Raw genomic sequence first — 26,511 nt, 5'->3', positions numbered from 1 at the left:
ACTTCAGTAATAGCTGCAAGGTAGATATAAGAAATTAGATTTATTAAGAATAAGTTTAATTATGATAAAAGTGTGTATTGGCAATAAGTAATATGAAATTGAAATATGGAATAGACGGGAGGTTGGGTCTTTAGTGTTAAGACTAATATATGTTTTATTGTTTGCTAAGAAAATTATGTGTCTATGGTTATTCTTGTGTGTAATTTGATATTTGTGGTTTGTTTTTTTTTTTTCTTGTATCAATAAAAATCTTTTTTAAAAAAATAGATATCTGATAAGCCTTTTCAAAGCACACCAATCAGCAGTACTGGGTTTAGATACACGTTGGCTCAGAACATTTGTAGCACATATTTGTAGCACATGTCTGGCCTTGACCACTGGCTTAAATACAACAGTGATCCTATTTTTGAGTGATAAAACTCAGGCTGATCAAATTCTGTTGGGAAACTGTGTAATCACACAGAGTCAGTTAAGGTTTGGCAGACAGCCAGAAGGCAATCTGAAGGAGTAAGTCTGCCTGGTGATAACAGAGACATGGAGGGAGCTCCCTGATTGGTCAAGATCTCTCAAGGGAGTGATAATTAATGGCCTACTAACTGGAATGTGTTAGTTCAGGTGTTCAGTGTTCAGAGTTCAGTGTGTCAGTGTAGGAATTGTGAGTCGTGTCAGAGAAAGCTAGCAAAAGATCCATGTTCTGTTCCTGTAAATAATCCACAGTATATAATAAACACCTAACTACAAGTTCCTGGTTCCTGCTTCATCTATCCTGTCTGCAGCCAAGTCGCCGATTGCTTCCATGGATTCTGCATGTACTCTGCTAGGTCTGGCTAAGGTCCTGCAACTAGTCAGAAAGTTGCGAAACACCAAATAGGTTTTACCAATCATCACACACTGTCTTCGGGAAATCTGGTGTCATGGGAGTCTGAACTGGCTTGCAGTTTTCCATGCCAAACTGCTCTATCAAATGAAGAATTTTCTCTTTCTGGCTCAGTAGGAAGCTTCCATCAGCTTCCTGCCTTACTTCTACTCCCAAGTAATTGCTTACAGGCCCTAAGGCTTTAAGCTTAAACCTCTTTTCCAGTTGACTTGTGAGCTTCTGGATCTCATCTGTGGAACTCCCTGCTACAAGCAAATCATCAACAAAGACTAAGAACATTAGATATTTGTTGCCTGTCCCCTTGGTGTACAGGCATGGATCAGCCACACTCCTTTTAAAACCAAGTTTTACAAGGGCTTCATTTAAACACTGGTTCCAACACCTTCCACTTTTTTTGAGACCATAAACAGCCTTTTTCAAACGCCATACTGCACCATTCCCCTCTTCAAACCCAGGGGGTTGTCTCATTAATACTTCATGGTCTTAATTTTCATGCAGATATGCAGCATCAACATCAAAATGGTGTGCTGCTAATTGTCCTACAGCAGCAATGGAAAGCATTAAACGAAAAGTTTCACTCTTTATAGTGGGAGCAAACACTTCATCATAACTCTCCCCTTTAATCTGAGTGAACCCTCTGGCTACTAATCTGGCTCGAAAACGTGGTTTTCCTTTTATAAACCCACTTGCATGACACCACTCTGCCACCAGGTGGCGGCATTATGACCTCAAACACTTGGTTATGTTTAAAAGAGTCTATTTCTGACTTCCGGTTAGCGCCAGCAGCAATGGCTGACCTCCTTTGATCTCGGAGGAGGTAGCTCAGCGGGAGATCGGGTCCTGTGTGCTCCGGCGAAGCGGGGACCCTTAGAAATCGCAGGCGTGGACGCCTGCGAACGTGGAGGCTCGGCGGGCACCTTGGAGCGCCCCCCCAACCCGAAAGGAAGCCTTTTTTGAGGCTTCGGAAGGGAGCGGGGGAGAAGCGCGGTGCTGCGAGCTGATCGCTCCTTCCACTGAGCGAAGCCGTGTTGCCGTTGCTGGAGAGCGCTGACTTATTCCTGGGACATTTGGACTTAAATTTTAACCGTGAGTAGAGGAATTGGATTAAAAGAGCACTAATTGGACTAACTGGACTATCTGGGTAAAAGCGGAAAAGTTTTAAGCTGCAAAAAAACGTCTGAATTGGCTACCGCGGTGGAAGCGCAAACAGGAAGTCCGCTTCCCCGCATTGTATTTGGAATAAAGCATAGAGATTTGGAGCTAAACGTGGGAAAATTGAACTGAAATAAGTGTTTTCTTTCTGACCTGAGAACTTTGGCGTAATCTACCTTTCGGAGGGATAAGGGAAAGGCTCTTGACTCTACCGGACTGCTTAAAGATTTAAAGATTTAAAGAGCGATCTGTCAGTGAGACGTCTCAGCTGTCAAAGCTGTCAGAGCTGCTTGTTGGCTGTAAAGAAGATACATTGTGGCCAATTTCGTTGGGGAAAAGAATTGGAAAGAATTGGAAAGCTACATTGTGTCCTCCATCTTTGTCTTTTTACTTAGTTTCTCTTTCCTGTTACTTTAGAAGGGCAGTAACTGGTTAGGTGGCAACAGTGTCCACCTAGTGGGACTCCCTGAAACTACAGGAAAGGAATTTTCCACTTGCAAACAGGAACACCAGACGTGGGAAAGGAATTTGACCTTCACTTTGTTATGGCTGATGGTCAAAAAGACCAGTCAGTCTTGAGATCAGGGAAACCCTGGGTACATAGAAGGCAATCATCTGCTGGTTTGCCTGCATCGGCAACACAATCTAAGTCTGGTGGAATGTCTGAGGAAATTTTAGCCAGTGCTCTGGCTAAGATTAATGAATCTATACAGCAACTTAGTACAAGGGTGGGGGAGACGAATAGGAAAGTGGAAGAAACGAACCAGAAAGTGGACATTGCAAATAGAAAAATTGATTTAAACACAGAAACATTAGACAATTTGGAGAAAAAGGTAAACAGTAACACGGAATCTATTCAGAGATTACTGCAAGACTCAAAGTCTATACAGGAAAAGACTGCTGCTGTAGAATTTAAATTGGGGCAATTGGAAACTGAAAAGGTACCAGACCTGCAGAAAGAGATTGCAGAACATAAGTTAACGCTGTCTATGATTGATCTTAAAGACAAACAAACGAATCTTAGAATTAGAGCTGTTCCTGAGTTGGAGAAAGGCACCTTGATAGACTTTTTGACACAAGAATTTCTGGAATTTTGGAAATCGGAATTGAAACAAGAGGATTTTAGGATTGTGAGGGCCTTTCGACTGGGGAAAGGAGGAAGAAAGATTAAAATAAGGGACTGTTTGATCACCCTCCGATCCAAAGAAGAAAGGGACAAAATTTTGGGCCTGCATTACGAAAAACCTTTGACAATCATACAATCAAAAGTGGAAATCTTTAAAGATATACCAAAACATCTTCTTGACTTAAGACAGGATTTTGGAGACTTGGTGGCCTTGTTGAGAAAAAATAAAATCCTTTTTAGGTGGGAATTCCCCCAAGGTCTATCCTTTAGTTTTAAAGGAAGAAAGACCAAGATTAGATCAGTGGAGGAAAAGAACAAGTTTTTGAGTGCATACGAAGAAGATCTACAGAAAGGATTGGGAAAAGACGCTGCGATACCGGATAAGAGTCTGCAAAAAAAAAGTGAAACCAACGCCACCGACAGACATAGACAATCTTCTTGGGGCTGTTGGAGGAGAAGGAGAGTAACTACAAAATGACACTACAAGTTTTAAGCTGGAATATTAACGGTCTAAATTCGTCGGCAAAAAGGGGGAGAGTATTCCATACATTGAAAAAAGAACATTTGGACTTGATTTGCTTACAAGAGACTCATGTGACTAGGCTACATCGGAAAATTTTGATAAATAAAAGATTGGGAGAAGAATTTATTTCATCGGACAATGTTAAAAAAAGAGGGGTAGTACTTTATGCGAAGGAAAGCCTGTCACCAAAATTTATATTTAAAGATGATCAAGGAAGATATATAGCAATTGAAATTCAGTTCCAAGGACAGAAATTTTTGATAATAGATGTATATGCACCAAATGAGGGAAAATCAGAATTCTTTAAGAAATTGCATGAAACTCTCCTGGATTATTTGGATTACAACATTATTTTGATGGGAGATATGAATGGAGTAGTGTCTACAAATATGGATAAAGCCCAAAGACAAACAGTGACAAAAGATGGAAGACTACCAAGGACATTTTTTGAAATGACTGACAATATGGATCTTGTGGATATTTGGCGAATAAAGAACCCCTTGGAAAGAGAAGGAACCTTCTTCTCTGAAGCAAATATGACATGGACAAGAATAGACCAAATCTGGATAACTAGAGGACTGGCCCCTAAGATTAAAAAAGCGGTGATTTGCCCGAAAATTTGCTCTGATCACAATCCAGTAAAGATTGAAATGATATCAACGCCAATTGGAGCTTTTAGATGGAGGATGAATTTTATTTAGGAATGAGGAAATTATTAAAAAGGCTCGGAAGAATTTGAGAGACTATTTTGAGATAAATTTGAATACTACGACAGAAAAAAGAGTGATTTGGGATGCCAGCAAAGCGGTGATGAGAGGATTTTTGATACAACAAAACACAATTAGGAAAAGATATCAAAATGAGAAGAGAGGAAAAAATTTGGAGAAAATTAAGGAGGGAGAAAAAAGACTGAGGGCGAAACCGAACTCACAGGAGATTCTAAAAGAGATAAAGCTATACCAAGTACAATATATGAAATTGATGAACCAGGAGATAGAATGGAAGGTCAAACAGATGAAACAAAAGACCTTCGAATCGGCAAATAAATGTGGGAAATTACTGGCCTGGCAAATGAAAAAAAGACAAAAGCTGAATACGACTACGAACTTGGTAGTAGAAGGGAAGAACATACAGAATCCTGGAGAGATTCGGAAGTGCTTTCAGAACTATTTCAAACAGTTATATACGCAGGAGACTCAGAAAGAATTAGACATTATCGATTTTTGAAAAATAATGGATTACAAAAAGTATCTCAAGAGAGTCAATCAATATTAAATTCTACAGTATCTGATCAAGAGGTGGAAGGAGCCATTCAGAATATGAAATTGGGCAAATCTCCAGGACCGGATGGACTAACTGCAAAGTACTACAAATCTTTGAAAGAATGGTTATTGCAACCGCTGAAAGAACTTTGCAATGAATTACTACGGGGAGGAAAAGCACCCGAGTCGTGGAAAGAAGCATACATTACACTTATACCAAAAACCGAAGTGGAGAAGACACAGTTGAAGAACTACCATCCCATATCCCTACTTAATGTGGATTACAAAATTTTTGCGGAAATTATGGCTAAAAGATTAAAAAATGTATTGGTAAAAGAGATTCATAAAGATCAGGCGGGCTTTCTCCCTGGGAGACATCTGTCAGATAATACTAGGAATATTATCAATATTTTGGAAAAATTGCAAGTTAACATCAATACTAAAGCTGTCTTAATATTTGTAGATGCAGAGAAAGCGTTTGACAATATTTCTTGGAGTTTTATGAAGAAAAATTTGCAGGGGATGGGGGTAGGCCAAAGTTTTGAAAATGGTATAGGTGCAATTTATTCGGAACAAAAAGCTAAGCTTATTGTGAACAATGTAGTTACAGAAGAATTTAAGATAGAGAAAGGAACGAGACAGGGTTGCCCAATCTCCCCATTGCTTTTTATATCGGTCCTGGAGGTTTTGCTCAATATGATTAGAAAAGACCAATTGGTTAAAGGTATACAACTCGGAGCTAAACAGTACAAATTGAAAGCTTTTGCTGATGATTTAGTTTTGACATTACAGGAGCCAGAAGCCAGCACAAAAAGAGTATTACAATTAATCCAAGAATTTGGTCAAGTAGCAGGTTTCAAATTAAACAAGACGAAAACTAAGGTATTAGAGAAAAACCTTACAGAGATTGAGAAGGAGAGGTTTCAGAAAGAGACAGGATTAACAATAGTTAACAAAGTGAAATATCTAGGGGTGAATATGACTGCTAAAAATGTGAATTTGTTTAAAGATAATTATGAAAAATGTTGGTCAGAAGTGAAGAAGGATTTAGAAATATGGTCAAAATTGAAGTTATCATTGTTGGGCCGAATTGCTGCGATAAAGATGAATGTATTGCCTAGAATGCTGTTTTTGTTTCAAACATTGCAAATTGTGGATAAAATGGACTGTTTCAAGAGGTGGCAAAGAGATATTTCCAAATTTATCTGGCAGGGCAAAAAGCCTAGAATAAAATTTAAGATATTAACAGATGCGAAGGAAAGAGGGGGATTTGCCCTGCCAGATCTTAAACTTTACTATGAATCAGCCGCTTTTTGCTGGCTGAAAGATTGGCTACTTCTTGAAAATGTGGACATTTTGGATCTAGAAGGTTTCGATAACGTGTTTGGATGGCATGCATATTTATGGTATGACAAAGTTAAAGCGCATAAGGCCTTTAAGAATCATATTGTCAGGAAAGCATTGTTTAATGTTTGGGTGAGATATAAGGATTTGTTGGAAAGTAAAACACCAAGGTGGCTGTCACCAATGGAGGCAAAGGCATTGAAAAAAACTAATATGGAGGCAAACTGGCCAAAATATTGTGAAATTTTAGAACAAGTTGGAGATAAATTAAAACTGCAGAGTTTTGACAAATTAAAAACTAAAGTCCGAGATTGGCTTCACTATTATCAAATAAGGGAGGTTTTTAACCTAGATAAAAAGATTGGTTTCCAGGAGGAAAAATCTAAACTGGAAACGGAATTGTTAGAACCTAAAACTAAAAATCTGTCAAGAATGTATAATCTGCTGTTGAAATGGAATACACAGGATGAAATGGTTAAGTCTGCTATGATTAAATGGGCACAAGATGTTGGGCATAATATTATGTTTGCTGACTGGGAACGGTTATGGACCACAGGTATGAAGTTTACGGCTTGCAATGTATTAAGAGAAAATATAATGAAAATGATTTATAGGTGGTACTTAACCCCAGTTAAGCTAGCCAAAATTTATCATTTGCCCGATAATAAATGTTGGAAATGCAAAGAAAATGAAGGAACCTTTTTCCACCTTTGCAAGGCCTTCTGGGAAATGATATATAATGAACTAAAAAAGGTATTGAAATACACTTTTGTGAAGAAACCAGAGGCCTTCCTCTTGGGCATGGTCGGCCAATTGGTGCGAAGGGAAGATAGGAATTTTTTTATATATGCGGCAGCAGCAGCAAGAATACTTATTGGGAAATATTGGAAGACACAAGAATTGCCTACCCGAGAAGAATGGCAGAGGAAAGTGATGGACTATATGGAACTGGCTGAGATGACCGGCAGAATTCGAGATCAGGAAGAAGGGTTGATGGAAGAAGACTGGAAAAAATTTAAAATATATCTTCAGAAACACTGTAATATAAAAGAATGTTAGAAAAAGGTTGGAGAAGAATATTAGACCGTATGGGCAGACAGGGTATAATGGAATAAGTAAATATGAAGTGTAAAATGAGGATAGAGGAGAATTAAATACTTTCGAATGTTAAAATAAGTAAAAGAAAAGAAGGTTAGAAGGATTTGCTGGAGATACGATTTGAACTAGAATACAAAGCAGGGAGGTGAGAGGAAGTCATGGAAACAAGTAAAAGGGAAAAAGGTTGTAATGGTCTAATTTGAATTTTGTTATTTTTTACTGTGATTTTTTGTCTTTCTTATTTCTTTTTTATTGTCTGTTTTTTGTAAGATGTGTGTGGTTTGTTTTTTCTATATTTTTTGTAACTTTAAAACTGGAATAAATATTCTTTAAAAAAAAAAATTAAAAGAGTCTATTTCTTCTTTCATAGCTTGTTGCCACAAAGCACGTTCCCCAGGGGGTAAGTCTAAGACTTCATTATAACTTTGTGGTTCCACACAACTCACACTGCATACTCTCACTCTTCCTAGGGTCAAACGCTGAGGAGGTACACCCTTGTTTGAACGCTGGGAGCGCCTAGGCACAACTCCTTCTTCTTCCCCCCTTATCTCTGGCTCTTCTTCCTCTTCCTCTAGAGAAGAAGTATTATCTATTGCCACCACATCTTTTGGGGAAATCTGTGCCGTCGCCTCCTCCTGGTCCTGTGTTGCCGATGGCTGAGAAGAAACCTCTTCTCTTACTTGCAGGGGCAGTAGGCAATCTGGGTCCATCTGTCCTGGTCAGCAAAGTCTGCGCTTCATGACAGAACCACATGTCCTGCATGTAAATTGAAACACCACCCTTTGCCATAGGGCTGGTATCCCACAAACTGCAAGCTCTGTGCTCTAGCGCCCCCTTTCTGGGCTGAGCTTTGGGGTTATTTACATGTGCCCAAGAACCCCAGTTATGGAGCATTGTCCACTCTGGTTCTTTCCCAAACAATACACGATAAGGAATATCTTTTATAGAGCTAGATCAGGTTCTATTAATCAAAACGTTTGCTGTGAGGAAAGCCTCACCCCACAGCCCATGGTTGTGACCCAATCCTGCATCCACTAGCAGGCAGTCCTTTACTGACTGTATTACAGCCCCATGTCTTTCACACAGACCATTTTCAGCAGGGCTATAAGGATTAGTCAAACAGTGAGTGACCCCCTTACAACTATGCCCCAAATTGTTTGTTCAGAAATTCTCTGCCCCTATCTGTTTGCAACTGCACAACAGGGGGAGCGAAGAGCTTTTCAGCTTGGGCAACCCATTCTCTGAATTTGGGGAAACACTCTGATTTCTGCTTTAACAAAAACAACCAACTAAAACGTGATTTATCATCTGTTACCAGAAAAGCATATCTGGCGCCCTCTTCAATCTTCTGTGGAAAAGGGCCTATCACATCACAATGGACAAGTTCAAAAACCTCTTTAGATACTCTGTCACTTTTAGAAGCCACAGGCTTCCTCTTAGATTTGACCATTTTGCATACATTGCAATCTAGGAAACAGTTACAGCTATTTACTTTTAGGTTCTTGCACACCTTTGCATCTCTGAAAGCACACGAAAATTTGCATGACCCAGTTTCCTGTGCAGTTCATGTACACACCCCTTATGAACTGGCAAATTATCCTGAACAACCTAGGCTGCTTTAACAGGCTAGTCCTGCATTACATATAACCCATTTTCCATCTTTGCATGGCCACATACCTGAGTTCCATTCTTTATCAGACAACCATCCTGCGTGAACTTAACACTATACCCTGCATTAATCAAACAGCTTACAGACAGTAAACAATAGTCCAAACTGCTGACAAACAGAGTCTCTGGTAGAGTAGTGTTCGAGCACTGCATGAAACATGTTCCCTGGCCATCAATCTTGCTTCTACGACCATCAGCAAGATAGATTGAGTCTTTTCCATCGGCTGGCTTCCCCAGGGTCTTAAAGTCCTCTCAACTGTTTCAGAAAATCCTGCTGCTCCCAGAGTCCAGCAACCATGTTCCTTGAGGTATCTTTCTCTCCTCTCGAGAGAATGCAGGCACAAACTGAGAGGAATGCGTGTTCTTCTTCCCTGAAGAGAACCCCTTCTGCTTACGTTTCTGCATTGATTGCTGTCTCTGCTCCACGTCGTCTCCTGGAAGCCTCACCCTGCATTGACGTTGGAGATGCCCAGGTTGGTTGCATCTATAGCACCTCCTCACCACCATAGCCAAGTCCAAACCTTGGAGTTCAGCCTGTCTATCTGACCTTCTTTCTGCTTCTTCGGTCAATCTTCCAACCACATACTCAAGGGCCAGATCTCGGGGATGCATACTCTCCATGCTGTTAATCACAGGCAACCAACTTTCAGGCAAACTTGAAAGGATAATGTAGGTTTGGTCAGTCTCCTCATAATGCTTACCTCTCTGTTGTAGTTGAAGAAACAGAGATTTCAGCGTTTGAAGATGAGTTGCCAAACTCTCACCTTCTTTCATAACAGTCCTGAACAGCCTTCTGGTCAGAGAAATTATAGTTCCAGCAGTTTCTCTGACATGCATTGCCCTTAATAAATTCCAGTACTCAAACGCTGTGCTGGCATTTGCTACATGCAATAACTGAGAGTTGCTCAAACACAGCATAATTTGGGCACGAGCCCTTTCATCCAGCCGTTTTTTCTCAGCAGAGTCCCGTCTCAAAACCTCAGTTTCAACACAGTCCCATAATCCATCTCTCCTTAGCAACTGCTGCATTCTAATTAACCAACTCAGCTAGTTGGTCTCTGAGAGAAGTTCAAATGGGATGCCTCGCCCAATATTTATAACTAAGGAAGACTAGAAATCTGCCATCTCTGCTGGTGCTTGCTGAGCCCCTTCTGTGGGGCCTCCAGCAATATCTCCTGACTCTCTCTTTAGAGTCCTACTGGATGGTCCTGGCTGGCGCTCCCTGGCTTCTAGCTGTTGTCTCTGTTGACCCTCAGGTCCCGCCTGGCTCTGCAACTGGTGTAGCCGCTCTGTGAGTCGCCTACTGTGGTCCTTTAGCAATTCAAACTGTTCCAGTAGCCGACGCTGAGTGCTTTCCTGATCCTCAGATCCTAGCCGCTCCAGCATTGCTGCAGACAGTTACAGCTTGTCACCAACTGCTCCAACACACAGCCACTGGCTCCATACACCACCAGGACTCACCAGCTCCCTGCTGAGATGCTGTCAGTTGTTTTGCACTCTGCACACGCTCAGAAACAATGGGCCCATAACCTGTCAGTGTTTGTATAAAAAAAAAAGGTTCTGACCTCCCTTTGTTGCCTCAGCCTGGTCCTCGGACCCTTGTCGGCATAAAAGAGTCCACGAGAAGAGTATCTTTGCAGAGTACTTTCTGCTTTTATTCTTAAAATCTTTCTGCAAAAGCGACTGACCGACTGTACACACCTCAACACTACCAGCTTTCACTAACCAACCCAACCAACCCAACACCAAACTAACATTTCTCACTCTATATATACAACCCGGTGCAGGCCGCTGACTCATGCTGACCCAGCTTTTTTAAGCACTAAAGAAACAGTGGCCAATTTTTAGCCGTGACATCTATGTTGTATACATTGTTTCTGACAGGTGAGTACAAATTGCTGCAAACCTGTATGTTGGATCTGATTAAGGTCTTTTTTAGTTTAAGCATTGGTTTATTTGGATATTAATTACACATATTAAAAAATAAAACAAATTTGTGATAGACTGAGCTCATGCATAAAGGATGCTACATAAAAGAATAGTCCACCGAAAAAGGCTTGTGAGCTAAAATACATTTTGCATTTCAGTTATCCAGGAAATCTAACTGAAGAACACTGAGAGAATCCCATCTGCTGTTTCTTTTTATTCTGATTATTGCATGGTTCCTCACACATTGTGGCTCTATTGTGTGTGTTCAGTTCATGGTTTCATCTATTGCCATTACTGTATTATAGAGGTTTCTATAGTCAACTAAACATTTAGTAGAAGTAAAAAAATTCCTTCCTGTAGCACCTTAAAGACCAACTAAGTTAGTTCTTGGTATAAGCTTTCGTGTGCATGCACACTTCTTCAGATACAGTGTACAGTGTACAGGAAGGAATTTTTTTACTTCGACTATGGCAGACCAACACGGCTACCCATCTGTAACTAAACATTTAGTATTTAGCCTGATTATAAAATTCATTTAAGTTTGGACAGCAGTCTTTGTCACCAGTAGCTATTGTGATACATTTCCATTTTTTACTATTATGTAAACAGAGGGAGGGACATGAGCAATTACTGATAAATTTTTCCCTGGTTGTAGTGAGCCAGATTTTCTTCCTTGCTACCCCAAGTCAAAGGCTTTGAACTTCCCAGTCTTCACACCCTGAAAAAGAGATGTGTTGAATTTTAAAAACAAACAAACAGGAACAAGGACAGTGGATGCTTCCATGTTCAAGCTATAATTAAGGCTATGCAATAATGTATTAGCTTCTTCCCTTTAGGAAAACAAAGGTTGGTGTTTTAACCACCCAAAGATACAAAAAACCACCTGAAAGCAGCAGGTCTTATTAAAGCTTTTGGTGTTCTTCTATATTGCTCATTCACCTATCTCTCCTATTTTACTTAGGGACTCCCACATTACTTAGGGTTACTTAAGGATAAGCCAGCTGGTGAGTGGGATCCCATGTAAATCAGATCCTGAATAAGTAAGGAGTTTTCATTCAGATGAATCAGGAAGAGATTTGCATTGGAATCTTCAACTAAAACAGAGAGAGAATTATTTCAAGAGCATTGTGCAAAGTGTTTTGAAGTCATTCGTTGTTACATCAGGTTACTGACAAATGAGTGGCCCTACCCCGCTCTTAATTTTGGCCTATAAAACTTATCTTAATAAGAATCTGGCCTGTGGAGCTAAAAAGGTTACCCAGTCCTGACATACAGGAATAAAAATCTTAAACAGAGCCATTTCAAAGTGTATTTAGGACTGTAGTCTAAGGGCTTGTCCACACTTCCTCTTGTCCCGTACACAGAAAATAAGTTTTCTGTTTATCCTGCACTTTCTAGGTACAGGTCTGAGTGGTTTTGCCTTTGCCTCACTGCCCCCCCCCCCCCCGGAAAACCTGCTCTTTAGCTATAAATGTGGGGCTACCTTTTGAAGGTGACCCAGAAACTACAACTAATCCAGAATGCAGCAGCTAGACTGGTGACTGGGAGCGGCCACAGAGACCACATAACACTGGTCTTGAAAGACCTACATTGGCTCCCAGTACGTTTCCGAGCACAATTCAAAGTCTTGGTGCTGATCTTGAAAGCCCTAAACGGCCTTGGTCCAGTATATCTGAAGGAGTGTCTCCACCCCCATCGTTCTACCCAGACACTGAGGTCTAGCACCGAGGGCCTTTTGGCAGTTCCCTCATTGCGAGAAGCCAAGTTACAGGGAACCAGGCAGAGGGCCTTCTCGGTAGTGGCACCTTCCCTGTGGAACGCCCTCCCACCAGATATCAAACAGAACAACAACTACCAGACTTTTAGAAGACATCTGAAGGCAGCCCTGTTTAGGGAAGCTTTTAATGTTTGATGTATTATAGTATTTTAATATTGTTTTGGAAGCCGCCCAGAGTGGCTGGGGAAGCCCAGCCAGATGGGCGGGGTATAAATAATAAATTATTATTAATAATAATAATCACAACAAATGACAATCGGCAGAACACCTGATTGCCATTTGTTCTGATTCAGCTCTAAAGATCAGGTTTCCCTAGGGGAAAGTGGTGGAGCAAACAGAGCCCCACCAGCACAAATCTCTCTGTGCCTATTCCAAACGGTTCAATGGGACTTACTCCCAGAGAAGCATGTCTAGGATTGCTGCCCAAGTCACAAAATCAGAGTCAGAAAAGACCAACTCCTTCAAACCCTACTGCAGCCACCAGAGCCGTAAGGATCATCCTACAGTACCACAATTGATCCTAAACAGAGAAGAGGTTCATGGCAAGCCGCATTTAGGAAGAGACAACTCCAGATGGCTCAAAGAAACAAGCCAGTTTCCAATACCTCTCTACAAAAACACTCAAATTCTCACGGGCAGAGGAAATACAGATCCACATCCTTCACTGTCACAAGTCCACGACATGTGCCATATGTGGTCAAAGAAGTCCTGCACCTCTTTATCAGCCTGTTCTCATGAATATGATCAGCCATTTAAAGCTGAAATCTATACACAAAACTTATTTTAACATAACTGAGGATTTAGGTGCTACCTGAGCCCAGTGAAGCATGGTCTGGACTGATGTCCCAGCTGGACTGTGAGAAAAATATACCGTATTTTTTGCTCCATAAAACGCATTTTTTTCCTCCTAAAAAGTAAGGGGAAATGTGTGTGCATCTTATGGAGTGAATGCAGGCTGCGAAGCTATTGCTGAAGCCAGCAGAGCAAGAGCTGTGCAGCACCTCTTGTTCTGCTGGCTTCCCAGTGAAGCAGGAGGAGGAATGGAAGGGAGCACTTACGGAGCCCCTTCCGTTCCTCCTCCCGCTTCGCTGAAGAGGCGCTGTGCAGCTATCACTGAAGCCAGAACAGCAAGAGCAAGAGCTACGCAGTTTGCTCTGGCTTTTCAGGGAAGTGTGATATTTAAGGGCAGAGAACTTTCCTGGCACCTGTCTCCCCCTGCTGGAACTATGAGCCTTCTGTTGTAGCCCAGCCTATTTCTGCTGTTGTGTTGTTGTGCTGGCAGTGGTTCCCAACCCCTGACGACCTGAATATCGCTCAGGGTCTCGGTGGGCTACAAAATTACTTTTCTGCCTTTTGTTGAATAATTGCAATATACCGTACTAGAGCACAGATTGGTAACTCTTTCGGACTTGCTTTGGGGAAAAAAGAAGAAAACATGTTGTAAGCTGTCTTGAGCATTTGTATTTGGATGGCAGGAATAGTATTTTGAAATTAGATAGATAGATAGACGGATGATAGAGAGATAGATAGATAGATAGAGAGATAGCCAGATAGATAGATAGATGATAACATAGGTAGAGTGAATAGTTGTAGAATCCAGCACTTGTTGCCAAATATGCCTTAACTAAAGCAAATACAACACAAAAAGATAAATAGCTTACAATATTCATAGCAGCTTCTGGATCCAGGTATTTTCTTCTTGGAAGTGTTTTTGAAGTAACAAGGGCTTGGACCAAACCTGCCCCTCTTATGAGGAACCACATCTTTGATCTGTGTGGAAACAAATCCATCTTTCAGCACAAATATACAAGACTGGTCCTCCACACAGCTAGATTAAACCAACTGTCAAAAAGATGCACTGAAAGCTATATTATATTTCACAGAAAGAAATGGCAGATAACATGGCTTACATTGCTTGCAACTAACTGTTCGTCAAGAACAGACAGTGCTTTCCTGGATGGGGTGGGGGAACCCCAGCCAGTTCTCTCCAGTTAATATGATTAGTTTGGCCTTACCCAATTTCCAGCAGCATCTGGAGGACCAAAGACTTGACACCCCCCCCCCCCCCCCCGGTGTTGTTAAGCATTCAATAGTGGCTGAAATTGCATAGGTTTAGTAACAAATGTGGTAGCTTCAGCTTTTGGAAAATGGAGCTCACTTTGCTCGGATATGTGACTTAATTTGGAATGTGGTGGAGAGGGGCACGTATGATGCCTTGAGCTCTTTCTAGGAAAGGTGTGATAAAAAGGAAAGATTAAAAAATTAAGGCTACAATCCTATGCACATTTACTTGAGAGCAAGCTCTGCTGAATGATGAAAGTTATTTTTGAGCAAACCTGTTGAGACACATCTCAACTTCAAGCAGTAACTATTGTCCAACAAAGCCCAAAGCTTCCAATATTATTTTTTTTATGGCTGCCATGCACTGTGTTGCCTAACCATCAAGTTCTTACAGTTGTGACAACAGCTATTATCCATGTCACATGGGTTTAGAACCTGTTTTAAGCAGCATTTATGTAATCTGTTGGCAACGCGATTCTGGAAAGTAGCAGCAGAGTCCCATGATGACACACTGAAGTTTTAACAGACCTATTTTAAATGCTATATTATTTATTGATGCATCAATAAAAGGGAGGGGGAGAATGAATTCAGTTGTTCAAGGCTGTGATTCTATGCTCAGTTATTCAGGAATAAGCCCCATTAAGACACAGAGGGACTCACTTCGGAGTAGATGTGTGAAGGATTGTGCCATTTACATTAAAAAGTCAAACTGTCCTCCAATCAAATAATTGTCTAGTAACTGTCCTCCAATCAAATAATTTTATTATTTATACCCCCACCCATCTGGCTGGGTTGCCCCAGCAACTCCGGGTGGTTTCCAACACATAAAAGCATAATGAAACGTCAAACACTTTAAAAAAAAATTGGTTGCTATAAAATAAAGTTTCCCCTTAAAGTGGTGAGATTATCATTTCTACAAGGCTGCAATTGCAGGCCACATTACAAACTGAATGGGGGTGGCTTCTGACTGAGGATGGTTACAACTGCAAGGTGACTTCACCCCACCTGCCCGGCAGTCATCGGAGTAAACATGGTTAGGATTGTAGTGGGAGATTTGGAAAACCCCACGCCCACCTTCCTTCCTCCCCACCCACCCCCGACCCCGTTATTTGCCTCCGGCCTTGACAGTACTCTGGCAGCAAATCCAAGCCCATGAAACCGAAGGGGACTTACTCTTGTGCAAAATTGCCGCGGGAGCCCTCAGAAGCTCGCTCGCTCTCTCCCCTCGGTTTCTCGCCTCCTCAGCAGGCAACACTCCCTCCCAGCCCTCCTGCCCGAGAAGCTCCCCCCGCTCGGCTCCTCCGCCCCTCCGCTCCGGAGGAGAGAGAGAGAGAAGCCACTTCATTCCCGCTGCTCGCGTCGGCAGCACCAGACTGAAACGCCCCGTCGGAGCGCATTTCCGCTTGGCGGCTGCAGCTCCCTGAAGACCCAAGCTGCCCCAGGGAAAAGGGAAGCTGCTCGCGACGCAGGCAGGGAGAGGCGGCGCTGCCACTCGGGCTCCTTCAGGGGGCGGGTGGCTTTTCCATGCGCCCCGGGGAGACGGCATCTCACGAGCACCTCCGCGCAGCGGCGTAGCTAGCTGCTCGGGTGCCCGGGGCGGCGCGCGCGTCCTGAAGCCAGGGGCGAGCTGTCATGGGGGCGAGCCAAGGCAGGGCGCGCTGCGTGGAGCCTCGCTGCAGCCTCCCCCTCAGCTGTAGGGCGGCTGAGGCGGTGGGCAGAGGCCAGCGCGGAGCTTGCGGGCACTTCGCCCGCAGACGCATGGCTCAGGCACGCTGCAGGCGCCGAGGTGTGGCGCCCATTGCCCCCCGCCTCGCCTAGCTACCAGTGGCATAGGAAGGGGTGCGCGGTGGGTGCGGGGGTGAAAGGACAGACGAGGCTCCAGCAACCACCCCCACCGCCAAGTCCGCCGGTCCTGCAACCCCTTGCACGCTGACTTGGAAGTACAGTGGTACCTCGGGTTACATACGCTTCAGGTTACAGACTCCGCTAACCCAGAAATAGTGCTTCAGGTTAAGAACTTTGCTTCAGGATGAGAACAGAAATCGTGCTCCGGCGGCGCGGCAGCAGCAGGAGGCCCCATTAGCTAAAGTGGTGCTTCAGGTTAAGAACAGTTTCAGGTTAAGAACAGACCTCCGGAACGAATTAAGTACGTAACCGAGGTACCACTGTAAGTCCCGTGGCTTTCGATGACCCTTATTCCCCGCTAAGTTTGCATTGGATTGTGTATTACAACGTGCTGCTTTCGTGAATGAGATCCTGTCAGCATAGAACACCTGCGGCGGAAGATCAGCGCTACTTCCCCATTTGCTACGAGGCCAAGCTCAAGGTATCACTATTAGTACTGTATACTGTATAAAGCCCGTTACAGCTAGGGAGCAGTTTACTTCCAGGATTGCCTTTCCCCATACTGTATATGTCCACTCCAGCAGTTTGATCTATTGAACCAGCCCTGTTGCATTTTACAGGTACCCCATAATACCAGTTCTGCACGTATGGAACCATAGACTTATACAGTGGAACCCACACAGGAACCCACAACGCATTGGTCTTCTCCCTAAACATACAGATTTATCCCCCCCCCCCCCCCCGCAACAAGCAATTTTGCGAAACTGGCTAGATATTTGTATTCTTGCTTTCAAACATTAGGGAAAGGTTGGGGCAGCTTCTCTCTTTTTTGATACATGTTACAAAAGCAGTGTCTCTCAGCTAAAAATGTTACGGACCAGTTACAAAGTATCACTGGTAAGTGACAATGCGCCATCTTGTGGCAGAAAACAGCATCAACTTGCTTTAAATTGTGGCTTGCTCCAGAAATGCTTCCAAATTAAAGCAGAAAGGACAGCATTAAGAATTCCCATCTAGGATTTTCTGAACTTCAGACTTTGCATATTCAATCACAATGAAAGCTACTTCTGGGGTACTTCCTCCCTTTTTTTCAAATTCACCTGCCTGCCACCCTATGTCTGCTGGTACCACTCCTTCTATTGGAAGGACACACATGGAGACCACTTTTAGTTTCAGTTATATTTTTATTCAACGCTGTCATTTCCTCCCAAAAAAGCTTAGACAAACATGAGACACAGTGCATGGGTTTCCCAGAGTGATTTCTTCAACAAAGTTTAATATTTGCAACTATGCTTCCTTGTTTTTGTTATTAAAATATTAATTTGCAGAAATTAATGGCATATAATAGTAAGATTAAAAAGCAGGCATAACTACAAGTATCAGTTTTCATATTTAGGGGAAGTGGTTAGAATGTCTTAATATTGCACATAAAATGTAGAACTGATATTTGCTGATTTTACAAAACAACCCAAAGTAAAAAGTATTTTTATTTTTTTAAAAAAAACTTTATTAAAGCATTATGAATAATGTTAACTTGTCAGATCCCCATTTCCATCTGTTAATTACAGTTCAGTGCAAAAGTTAGAAAAATTAAAAGAATCAGAGCATAAAGAATCAGAGCATAGACACAATATAATTGAGCATCTTTGGTAGTCAGTCTATGCACTGACGTTCATTTCATCTCTGCAGAAAAAAAACACGTCTCCAAGTTGCAAACTGAACTTTGCTTTATAAAATCCAAACCATTCCTTTTAATCATTCTTTATGGATCTGTGAAATTGCAAAAAGAGTCATTTTCCATATAAGCTAGTTCTGAATTTAGTTAATAAAAATATTTCGTGCCATCTCAATTCTGAATTCATCTCACAGTTTGAACATATATTTTCACAACACTTCTTTGATATAGAAAAAAGCTCCATAGGGTCTGAAATATCAAGGAGGTAGGTAGTATTGGACGTTTCACTGAGGCTTGGCCTGTGAAACATCAGCCATAGGAAGCTACCTTGCTCTGAGGATGCATTCAGACATGGGGTTTATTGCATTAGTTTTACTGGTTATAATGCTAAGTGCTTCTGTCCCGATCACTAACATTCCTTTTATACTGTAGCACCTGTTGCATTTTAGAACTTGGGCTTTTTGATCAATATGCTGCCATGTTGTGCTAATTTAAATGGTGGTTAAAGAACTATATGCTGGGATAGCACCCCAAATTTTGTCAATACAAAACTCCAGCGATTTTCCAAATTAAGACAATTGCAAATTATTATTATTATTTCCTGGAGAGAATTAGCATTGGGCATGAGTGGTAAACATTCACTAGATTTCCAGAGGTGGCTGTTGCATTGCGTGAAAGATCACATAAAACACAAAAATGCACAGGTAGGCAAATGCTAGGAAGACATAACTAAGTGACATCTGAATTCAGCCTTAGTCTGAACATTTAGCCCATCTAACTCCATATTACCTACACCAGTTGGCAGCAGCTCTCCAGGGTTTCAGAAAGGGGTCTTTCCAAGGTCTACCCAGAAATGACGGGTTAAACATGGGGTGTAAAGGATGTGCTCCACCACTGAGCAATGTTCCACTGGGGACAGCATTATAACACATGCTCAGAGCTTGTATTCCAATAAAAAATGACTTGTTGGAGAAAGTTTCTTTTTCTTTCAAAACCCTAATAAAATGCATTTAGGCTCAACCTGGCAGCCTTTAAATAAGTGCTACGTACCTTGCTGCTTTCAAAACACAGGGTTGCTGCCTTGGAACAGCACCCACATATTTTAAACATGAACACTGGAAGGCTAATACTTTCGCATATTTCCACAGCTACAGAAGCAAGCCTCCTCTTTGAAAGAGTCACATGCATTGTTCTCCCAATGCGACACAGTGTCACACATTTTAAGGCATGCATTTTAATTCCTGAACACATGCCAGTTTATCTTCAAAGAAGTACCAGCTTTAGAACACAGTTTGTGCTTTGATCACAAGGGCACAGCTATAAAGCATTTGTCCCTGAGTAGTTCCAGAGCAATCCAGGGAACGCACTTCAGAATAAGGTGGACTATAAGGTCCAACACTCAAAAAAAGAGCCCTAGAGGAATCCCATGCTGGGAACACTTAACCACTGCAGTGTGTTGTTTTCTTCTTGTAATGTGCAGAGTCAGCCAAGATCAGCAAATGATGGAAGCTTCCCACTGGCATTATCAGACACACTTGGAAATAGGCCTACAACACGCACCCATGCTCTCTGATCGAAAGTACAGCTCATCTTCCTAACTCTGCTATGCGAAGTGGGATGAGCAAAGATCTCATTTTATAAAGCTTCCTGATGTTAGCAAGGCTTTAGCCAGAACATTTCTCCACCCTGCTCTCCATAACAAGTTTGGGGAGATCAGATTTACTTTCAGATACTTATCACTAGAGAAGATTAGCAACAAGGCTTTTCCTTTCCTCAAGACTACCACAACGAGAAGAACACTTAAGTTGTGTCTCAACATCTTCATTCAAGATGCATGAGAACACTTATGAGCAGTGCAAAAATGTAAATTTCCTGAGGTATTACTAAACTGCATGTAGACAGGTTAATAAGAGAATACGTATTTAAAGAAGGAAGGATTTCTTTCCATGATTAAACAAAAAAAAGCAGCGTGATCATGCTAGTTTCTTGAAGAAATGCTTCAGAATCACAGCTCCTAGGATGATGTGGCCTTATTGATATTTCTGCATCAGTTGAATTATATCTTTGTACATGCGCTGTGGGGCATCGAGGCCCCAGATGAAATCCAGATGTTCCCATTCAGGGATATTCTTGTGGTAAACTAAGTTCGGGACCTGAGTCATCAATAGGGCAATGTCCTTTGGGTCAGCAAGCCAGTCATGACCTCCAGTCCAGAGAGCTGTTGGAACAGTCATCTCCTTTACTTTGTAGAAAGGTGGTGTTGACTAAAAGGGATGGGGAAGAAAAACAGTTAGTTAGTTAGTTAGTTAGTTAGTTAGCTTTGTTTGTTTGTTTTAAAAAACGGCAAGTTTGTAGTTCAGAATACAACAAAGATTTATGGATAAAAAAACAGCATATGCATACACAGTCTACATTAGGAATAGGGAATGTGTGGCCTTCTAGATATTGCTGGACCACATCTCCTATCACAGGGTGTCCAACTTCCAAGAGACTGTGATCTACTCCCACTGTAAATAAACTGGCAGTGATCTACCCATTGGAGAGGATGAGCAAAGTTGTGGAGCTTTTTTGGGAAGGGGTAAGTCAAAGTTGTTGAGACTTTTTTAGGGAGAGGGATCAGAGTTGTTGAGCTTTTTTGGGGGGGCTATCGGTGGAGATCGCAGGATTGACTAGGATCGACCAGGGACAGCCCACGATCGACCGGTAGATAGACCTGTTGGAAAGCCCTGTCCTATCAATATCACTGGTCATACAGTCGTACCTTGGAAGTTGAATGGAATCCATTCCGGAAGTCCATTCGACTTCCAAAACATTGGAAAACCAAACTGCGGCTTCTGCAGACAATCAGAAGCCACAGAAGCCCCGTCGGACGTCCAGGTTCCAAAAGAACGTTCACAAACCGGAACAATCACTTCCGGATTTGCGGCAATCGGGAGCCAAAATGTCCTAGTTCCAGAGTGTTCGGGAACCAAGGTACGACTGTACTGGCTAGGGCTGATGGGAGTTAGGAGTCCATTGCATTACAAGTGAGTGAGAAATTCTTACCTGGTTGTAGTGAGCCATGTTTGCTTTCTTGCTACCCCAGTCAAAGGCTTTGAGCTGTCCAGACTTCACAGCCTAAAAAAAGAGGCATGCTGCATTTGTAATGTTTGCATATACCTTCACATATTATTTATTTATTTATTGTTTTTATATGCAGGAAGCTTCTTTAAACAGAATTAAGGGTATAGGTTCTACCTGAGCCCAGTGCAGCATGTTCTGAACAGATGTCCCAGCTGGACAGTGTGTTGAATATACATCTACTCGAGTCTGTAACAAACAGCAACATTATCAAGTGAAACCATCACAAAATGGCACAGCCACTTAATTTCTTTTGTTCCATTTGGTTTATTTGAACAAAAGTACTGCATCAGAGATCATGCAGTTCTGTGTTTATTTGCAGCAAAATAGTAACTACCTACAGTTCTTTACAGAGATCAACTTTGCACTCTAAACAAGCTGTAAATCTCAATATTATGTTACCAGTGACATTACCTTAGGGCAAGGTATTTGAGTTTTTACCTGATTGTCCCACTACATTAGTTTTAACTAACGTCCCACAACATGACTGCATTTTACATATTACGTAGCAAAATTATTTCAGTGAAATCCTATGAGTGTGTTGCGAGAATTAAGTTTTACTGTGTTCAGCAAGGCTTTGCTTCCCAGGTATGTTAAAGCCCTGATAATTCATATAATGATCCAGCACAACTTCCCTAGGGCCAATGCAGATATGACAATAAACAACTGTGGGTGTGTCATGGGATTGCATACTCTCACTTCTCTAGCACATGAACTAATCCTACCCTTGTTTCACATTGTATCCAATAGCTACCAATCATGGTTAAGGGGCATTCTAGGATTCTAATTGGGAAAAGCTAAAATAGAATTCAGGAGCACTCTTGACCATGTTCATACTGAGTCAAGGTGGCAAGGAAAGAGTGCCTAATGCCACAGCCTGCTTGCAGTCTACAATACATTTTTAAATAGTTCCCTGTGCACCAGCCCTGATTGGTATTCAGGGTGTGGCATAACAACTACAAACATTCATTTCACATCATGGTTCACATTGTAATTCTAAAGCTGTAGTGTGCCACAGATCAATGCATAAAAAATATTCAACATAATTGTATGATTACATGAGTGTACTTTATTCACATTGTTTATCACTGTAACCCTAGGAAAAGAAGAAATCTGGTAGAAAAGAAAGGAAATAATAATAACTACATCTAGAAGATCACCTAATAATCCACGACAACTTTTTTCCCCCCTTTCCATTTTTACAAAGTGGGCAGTCACAACTTAGTTCTATGCCAGGGTCACTATTTTTTATTTTTTTTATTTGTATACCGCCCTTCGTCTGCAGATCTCAAAGCAGTTCACAACATAAAATTACAATATACAATCCCATAACAGGAAGAGAAACATATGGAACTATGAGTTATACCCAAGCAATCATGTGTTTTCCAATATGCCAAAGCAACATGTGCAGACACTTGTAAGATTCAAGCAAATTTTGCCCAAGGTAAAGTAAGATATGGATGGCATAAGCTGTAATAATTTTAGAAAAGTTCACACACATCCAAATTATTTAGATCATTGTCTGTACCTTTTATTAGGTAGTCAGAAAACTTACCATATTTAAGTTTTTCTCATTAAACCCACATAGTAGGAAGAAAACATTGCCACAAAGATAATCAAATACGAAATGGTCGCATAAGTGAGTAGCAAGCCAGCTCATAACTTTGTTCTGAGGGAGAAACTGCTTAGTCCCAAACATTGCCTGCCAAAACAAAAACATTAGTATATAGGTCACTAGGTTAAGTCAATCGTCTGTTTCCTGCGGATACTGCTAATCGTATCAAGCAGCAACAAAGCATGACAAAAAGTATTATGAGAATCTTCTACTCAGTCACTTAGGATAGAGAACCCATTCAAATCCCACACACATAGGCAAAAGGATCCTGCACTATACTCTCAACACAGACACTGTCATTACAGCCCACTGAAGGAAACAGTACCTACAGCAACACCCTGATGCCAAGTGGCAGCAGCAACTAGTTTGAGCAGCTTAGGTGCTGAAGAGCGTTACAAGCAGTCTCGGGTCAACTGATGTGTTTACTTTTGAAACGAGCCACTCATTTAGGCTTTTGTTAAACGGTATGTTCCTTCTTTTCTTCAAGTATGTACAGAGCCAACGAAAAAGCACACTCCCAAGTACTTAGTTACATCCAGCAACAATTGCGGACTGTGGTTCAAGCAAGTATTTGGTCCAAAATACTTTGGATGTGGGTGGCGCTGTTGTCGAAACCACTGAGCCTGGGGCTTGCCGATCAGAAGGTCGGTGGTTCGAATCCCTGCGATGGGGTGAGCTCCCGTTGCTCGGTCCCTGCTCCTGCCAACCTAGCAGTTCGAAAGGACGTCAAAGTGCAAGTATATAAATAGGTACTGCTCCAGTGGGAAGGTAAATGGCGTTTCCGTGCACTGCTCTGGTTCACCAGAAGTGGCTTAGTCATGCTGGCCACATGACCCAGAAGCTGTACGCCAGCTCCCTTGGCCAGTAAAGCGAGATGAGCGCCGCAACCCCAGAGTCATCCGTGACTGGACCTAATGGTCAGGGGTCCCTTTACCTTTACCTTTTTACATACCTTGAACATTAGTTCAGGAAACACTCCAATCTTGGCTAGCGGGCTGGTTGAAAACTTTATGGTGGCTACCGGCGCCAGTCCAAAGAACATCTTTACCTTCTTTGCTAGCTGTGGCATGGTTGAAAATGCAATGAACGCTGGGTAGTGGGATGGAAAAGGAGAGAAGAGAAATGAATATAGCTAGCTGGGCATTCTCAAACAAAACCCAAGATCAAAATTTTAAACTTAGATCTCTCATAACACAAAAGCAATGAAGTATTTTATGGCCTGTGTGGAACCATTTACAATCAGAACCTTCAAGTCAAAAGGAGGTTGTTTGCATTAAGAAATCTGAACCCTTCTTTTATTTATAAATAAACTCAAAGTGGCTTATGAAATTACTATCGCAGCAAACAATTCTAATACAACCAGCATTGGCAAAATTTAAAAGTGGGGGGAAAGATACATGAAATCAGAGTGAAAACCTGGCATAATAGAAAAGCCTTAGCAGCACACATGAAGGTTAAAACAGAGGGACTCAAGCACACCCCTCTATGGATCTATGGATGGAGTTTTTTAACCTGGGCATTGAAACAGAAAATACCCTTTCTTGCTTTTGACCAACTTAAAACGTTTACGGTTGCATATATATCCTCCACAGTGTAGTAACTGTAAATTCACTTGATCAATAAACTTAAGAATCAACAAAACATGAAGTGACAGTCAGTGGTGAGGTTAAGATATGACTGTGTTGGTTATTCAACTGCAGGTTCTATTCAACATAGCACTGAGGCAAATATTCCATTACAGCAAGGACTTTTCCTTGTGCAACAGAATGTTCTCTCCTTGTGTGCCCCTTGAAACTGTCATTGGGTTCACCCAATTCTCCAGATCAAATTTAAAGCAGATGGTACAGGGGAAGGAGTAAATCTCCTTTTACTACTACTATTGCCCTGTGACTTTTCTGACTGAGAATGAGTGTTCGGCCCACACACTCCCTTCTTGCCTTCTCTCATGGGCCTTAATGCAATACTTCCTGGGTTTGTTGGACTGCAGCTTCCTGTTACAATTGAGTAATGGTTGTTTTTATTTCCAATGTGTGTCCAGTGACACCATGTGTAGTCACGGTACTATGAACAAGCTTCCTCCTAAAAGTAATTTGGAATAGCAGCTGTACAAAGAAATAGCTGTAGCTATTAGAATTGTCAATGTGCATTTAAGAAACCTGAAAACCTACCCATTGTGGTGCCTTGGGAATGGCCAACATAAAATATTTGCTCCTGTCCGGTTTTGTTCAGGATAAAATCTATTGAAGCGGGAATGTCATATCTAGCCATTTCATCAAAACTGCAAAGGAAAGGGAAAAAACAGCCTATGTTTAACAGACTTCCATATGCAGTGGGACCCACATTTTGTTAGTCTCAAACGCAATGTTCTCAGCACAATGCAGTCGAAGAAATAGGCTTGGATTTGGTAGATCAAAGTTCACCACAGACCCATCAAGTCCCCAATTCTCTGAACATTTGTGAAGCAGAGTCTTTTTTTTAATCAAGCCATTACTCGTCCTCCTTAGATATCTCCACCGGCGCTGTTCAGAAATGGTCAATGCCACATTATGAGCAATTCACTGCACATGAAGAAAGGCCACTACCTAGTTCACAGCAACCACGTGGCTACCAAAATGTGACAGTTTTGAGAGGCAAGCTGTCTCTAGATGTCAGATAGCAGCACCTGGAAAACCAAACAAGGCAAACCAAACTTCCACCAAAGTTCTTATAAATCATCAGGGCGGTTTACAAATGCAACATCGACAGACTGGAAGAGGAAGACAAATGCTGCTGGAAAAGGGAGATGAAAAAGCCATGTTTCTCCCAGTGTGATAAATACTGGAAACAATGGAAGAAACAACTATTTAAAATGTCAATTTGGGAGGAACAGAATTTATGCAGTGGGCAGCGGAGGGCTCTGCTTCCTCTCATGCCCATGTCTGAGGATGTTCTCCCACATCAAATCTAATTCCACCCAAAGTCTATTAACACCACTAAAGACGCTTTTCACCACCATCATTATATATTGAATGCCTTACCTGCGCTTCACCCTGAGGTATCAGGGTGGGCTGCAACAATTTTAAAATGCAGTATTAAGAACAGTTAAAAGACTTTACAATAAAAGAAAAGAGGGTGGGTCCTAAATTATACACCTCTGGTGTCAAGGGCCAGAGGAAAGAGATGACTCTTCAGCACATAACAAAAGATACATTAAGTGCACCTCTATGAGGAGGGAACGCCAAAACTTAGGGGCTGCCACACAGAATGCCCTCTCCCAGGTGGTCACTTTCTGAAGCTCTGAGGGTGACAGAACTACCAAGAGGTTCCGTTCTCCCATAGAGGGTTTGTAGGCATGGGCACCAGGATAAATTTTCAGCGGGGTTCAAAACACTGAAATGGGAGCAGGCTAGTTTCTCATTTAAAAAAAAAGAATAATTGCACCTGTACAATTTGCAACATA

The 26,511-nt window shown here is 41.8% G+C and overlaps 3 protein-coding genes across 7 annotated transcripts in view; all 3 read right to left on the bottom strand.

Annotated features, from left to right (window-relative positions):
- The window catches only part of LOC308476771 (putative lysosomal acid lipase/cholesteryl ester hydrolase), a 43,003-nt gene extending 29,382 nt beyond the window's left edge, over positions 1-13,621 (bottom strand). The window contains exon 1 of the mRNA XM_081004639.1: positions 13,568-13,621. Coding sequence (XP_080860765.1) covers positions 13,568-13,585 — 18 coding nt within the window. The 5' untranslated portion in view covers positions 13,586-13,621. The remainder of the gene's footprint in view (positions 1-13,567) is intronic.
- LOC308476772 (lysosomal acid lipase/cholesteryl ester hydrolase-like) overlaps positions 1-17,800 on the bottom strand; it is a 53,422-nt gene extending 35,622 nt beyond the window's left edge. For 2 of the 3 annotated variants that reach the window (XR_013986080.1, XM_081004640.1), the window contains exons 1-2: positions 15,991-17,800; positions 14,418-14,526 (exon numbers count right to left, since the gene is read on the bottom strand). Coding sequence is in view for 1 of the 3 variants with exons in the window: in XM_081004640.1 (XP_080860766.1) it covers positions 14,418-14,519 (102 nt within the window). In the remaining 2 variants the exon portion in view is untranslated. Of the gene's footprint in view, positions 1-11,180; positions 11,291-11,467; positions 11,698-14,417; positions 14,527-15,990 lie in introns of those variants that run through there. The other variant, XR_013986081.1, reaches the window with a different exon arrangement.
- Positions 17,801-17,826: 26 nt separating this feature from the next.
- Positions 17,827-26,511, bottom strand: part of LOC308476754 (putative lysosomal acid lipase/cholesteryl ester hydrolase) — a gene marked incomplete at its 5' end in the record, with an annotated part of 30,053 nt that continues 21,368 nt past the window's right edge. For all 3 annotated transcript variants that reach the window (XM_081004609.1, XM_081004610.1, XM_081004608.1), the window contains 6 exons: positions 17,827-20,601; positions 21,383-21,454; positions 21,575-21,646; positions 23,013-23,159; positions 24,025-24,161; positions 25,241-25,350. In XM_081004609.1, the coding sequence (XP_080860735.1) occupies positions 20,368-20,601; positions 21,383-21,454; positions 21,575-21,646; positions 23,013-23,159; positions 24,025-24,161; positions 25,241-25,350 (772 nt within the window). In that variant the 3' untranslated portion in view covers positions 17,827-20,367. The remainder of the gene's footprint in view (positions 20,602-21,382; positions 21,455-21,574; positions 21,647-23,012; positions 23,160-24,024; positions 24,162-25,240; positions 25,351-26,511) is intronic.

The sequence above is a fragment of the Podarcis pityusensis genome (genome assembly GCF_964106645.2).
Source record: "Podarcis pityusensis genome assembly, chromosome: 5".
Lineage (NCBI taxonomy): Eukaryota > Metazoa > Chordata > Lepidosauria > Squamata > Lacertidae > Podarcis > Podarcis pityusensis.
The sequence above is the reverse complement of the archived record's forward strand: the minus strand, read 5'-3'. Positions and strand labels throughout refer to the sequence as shown.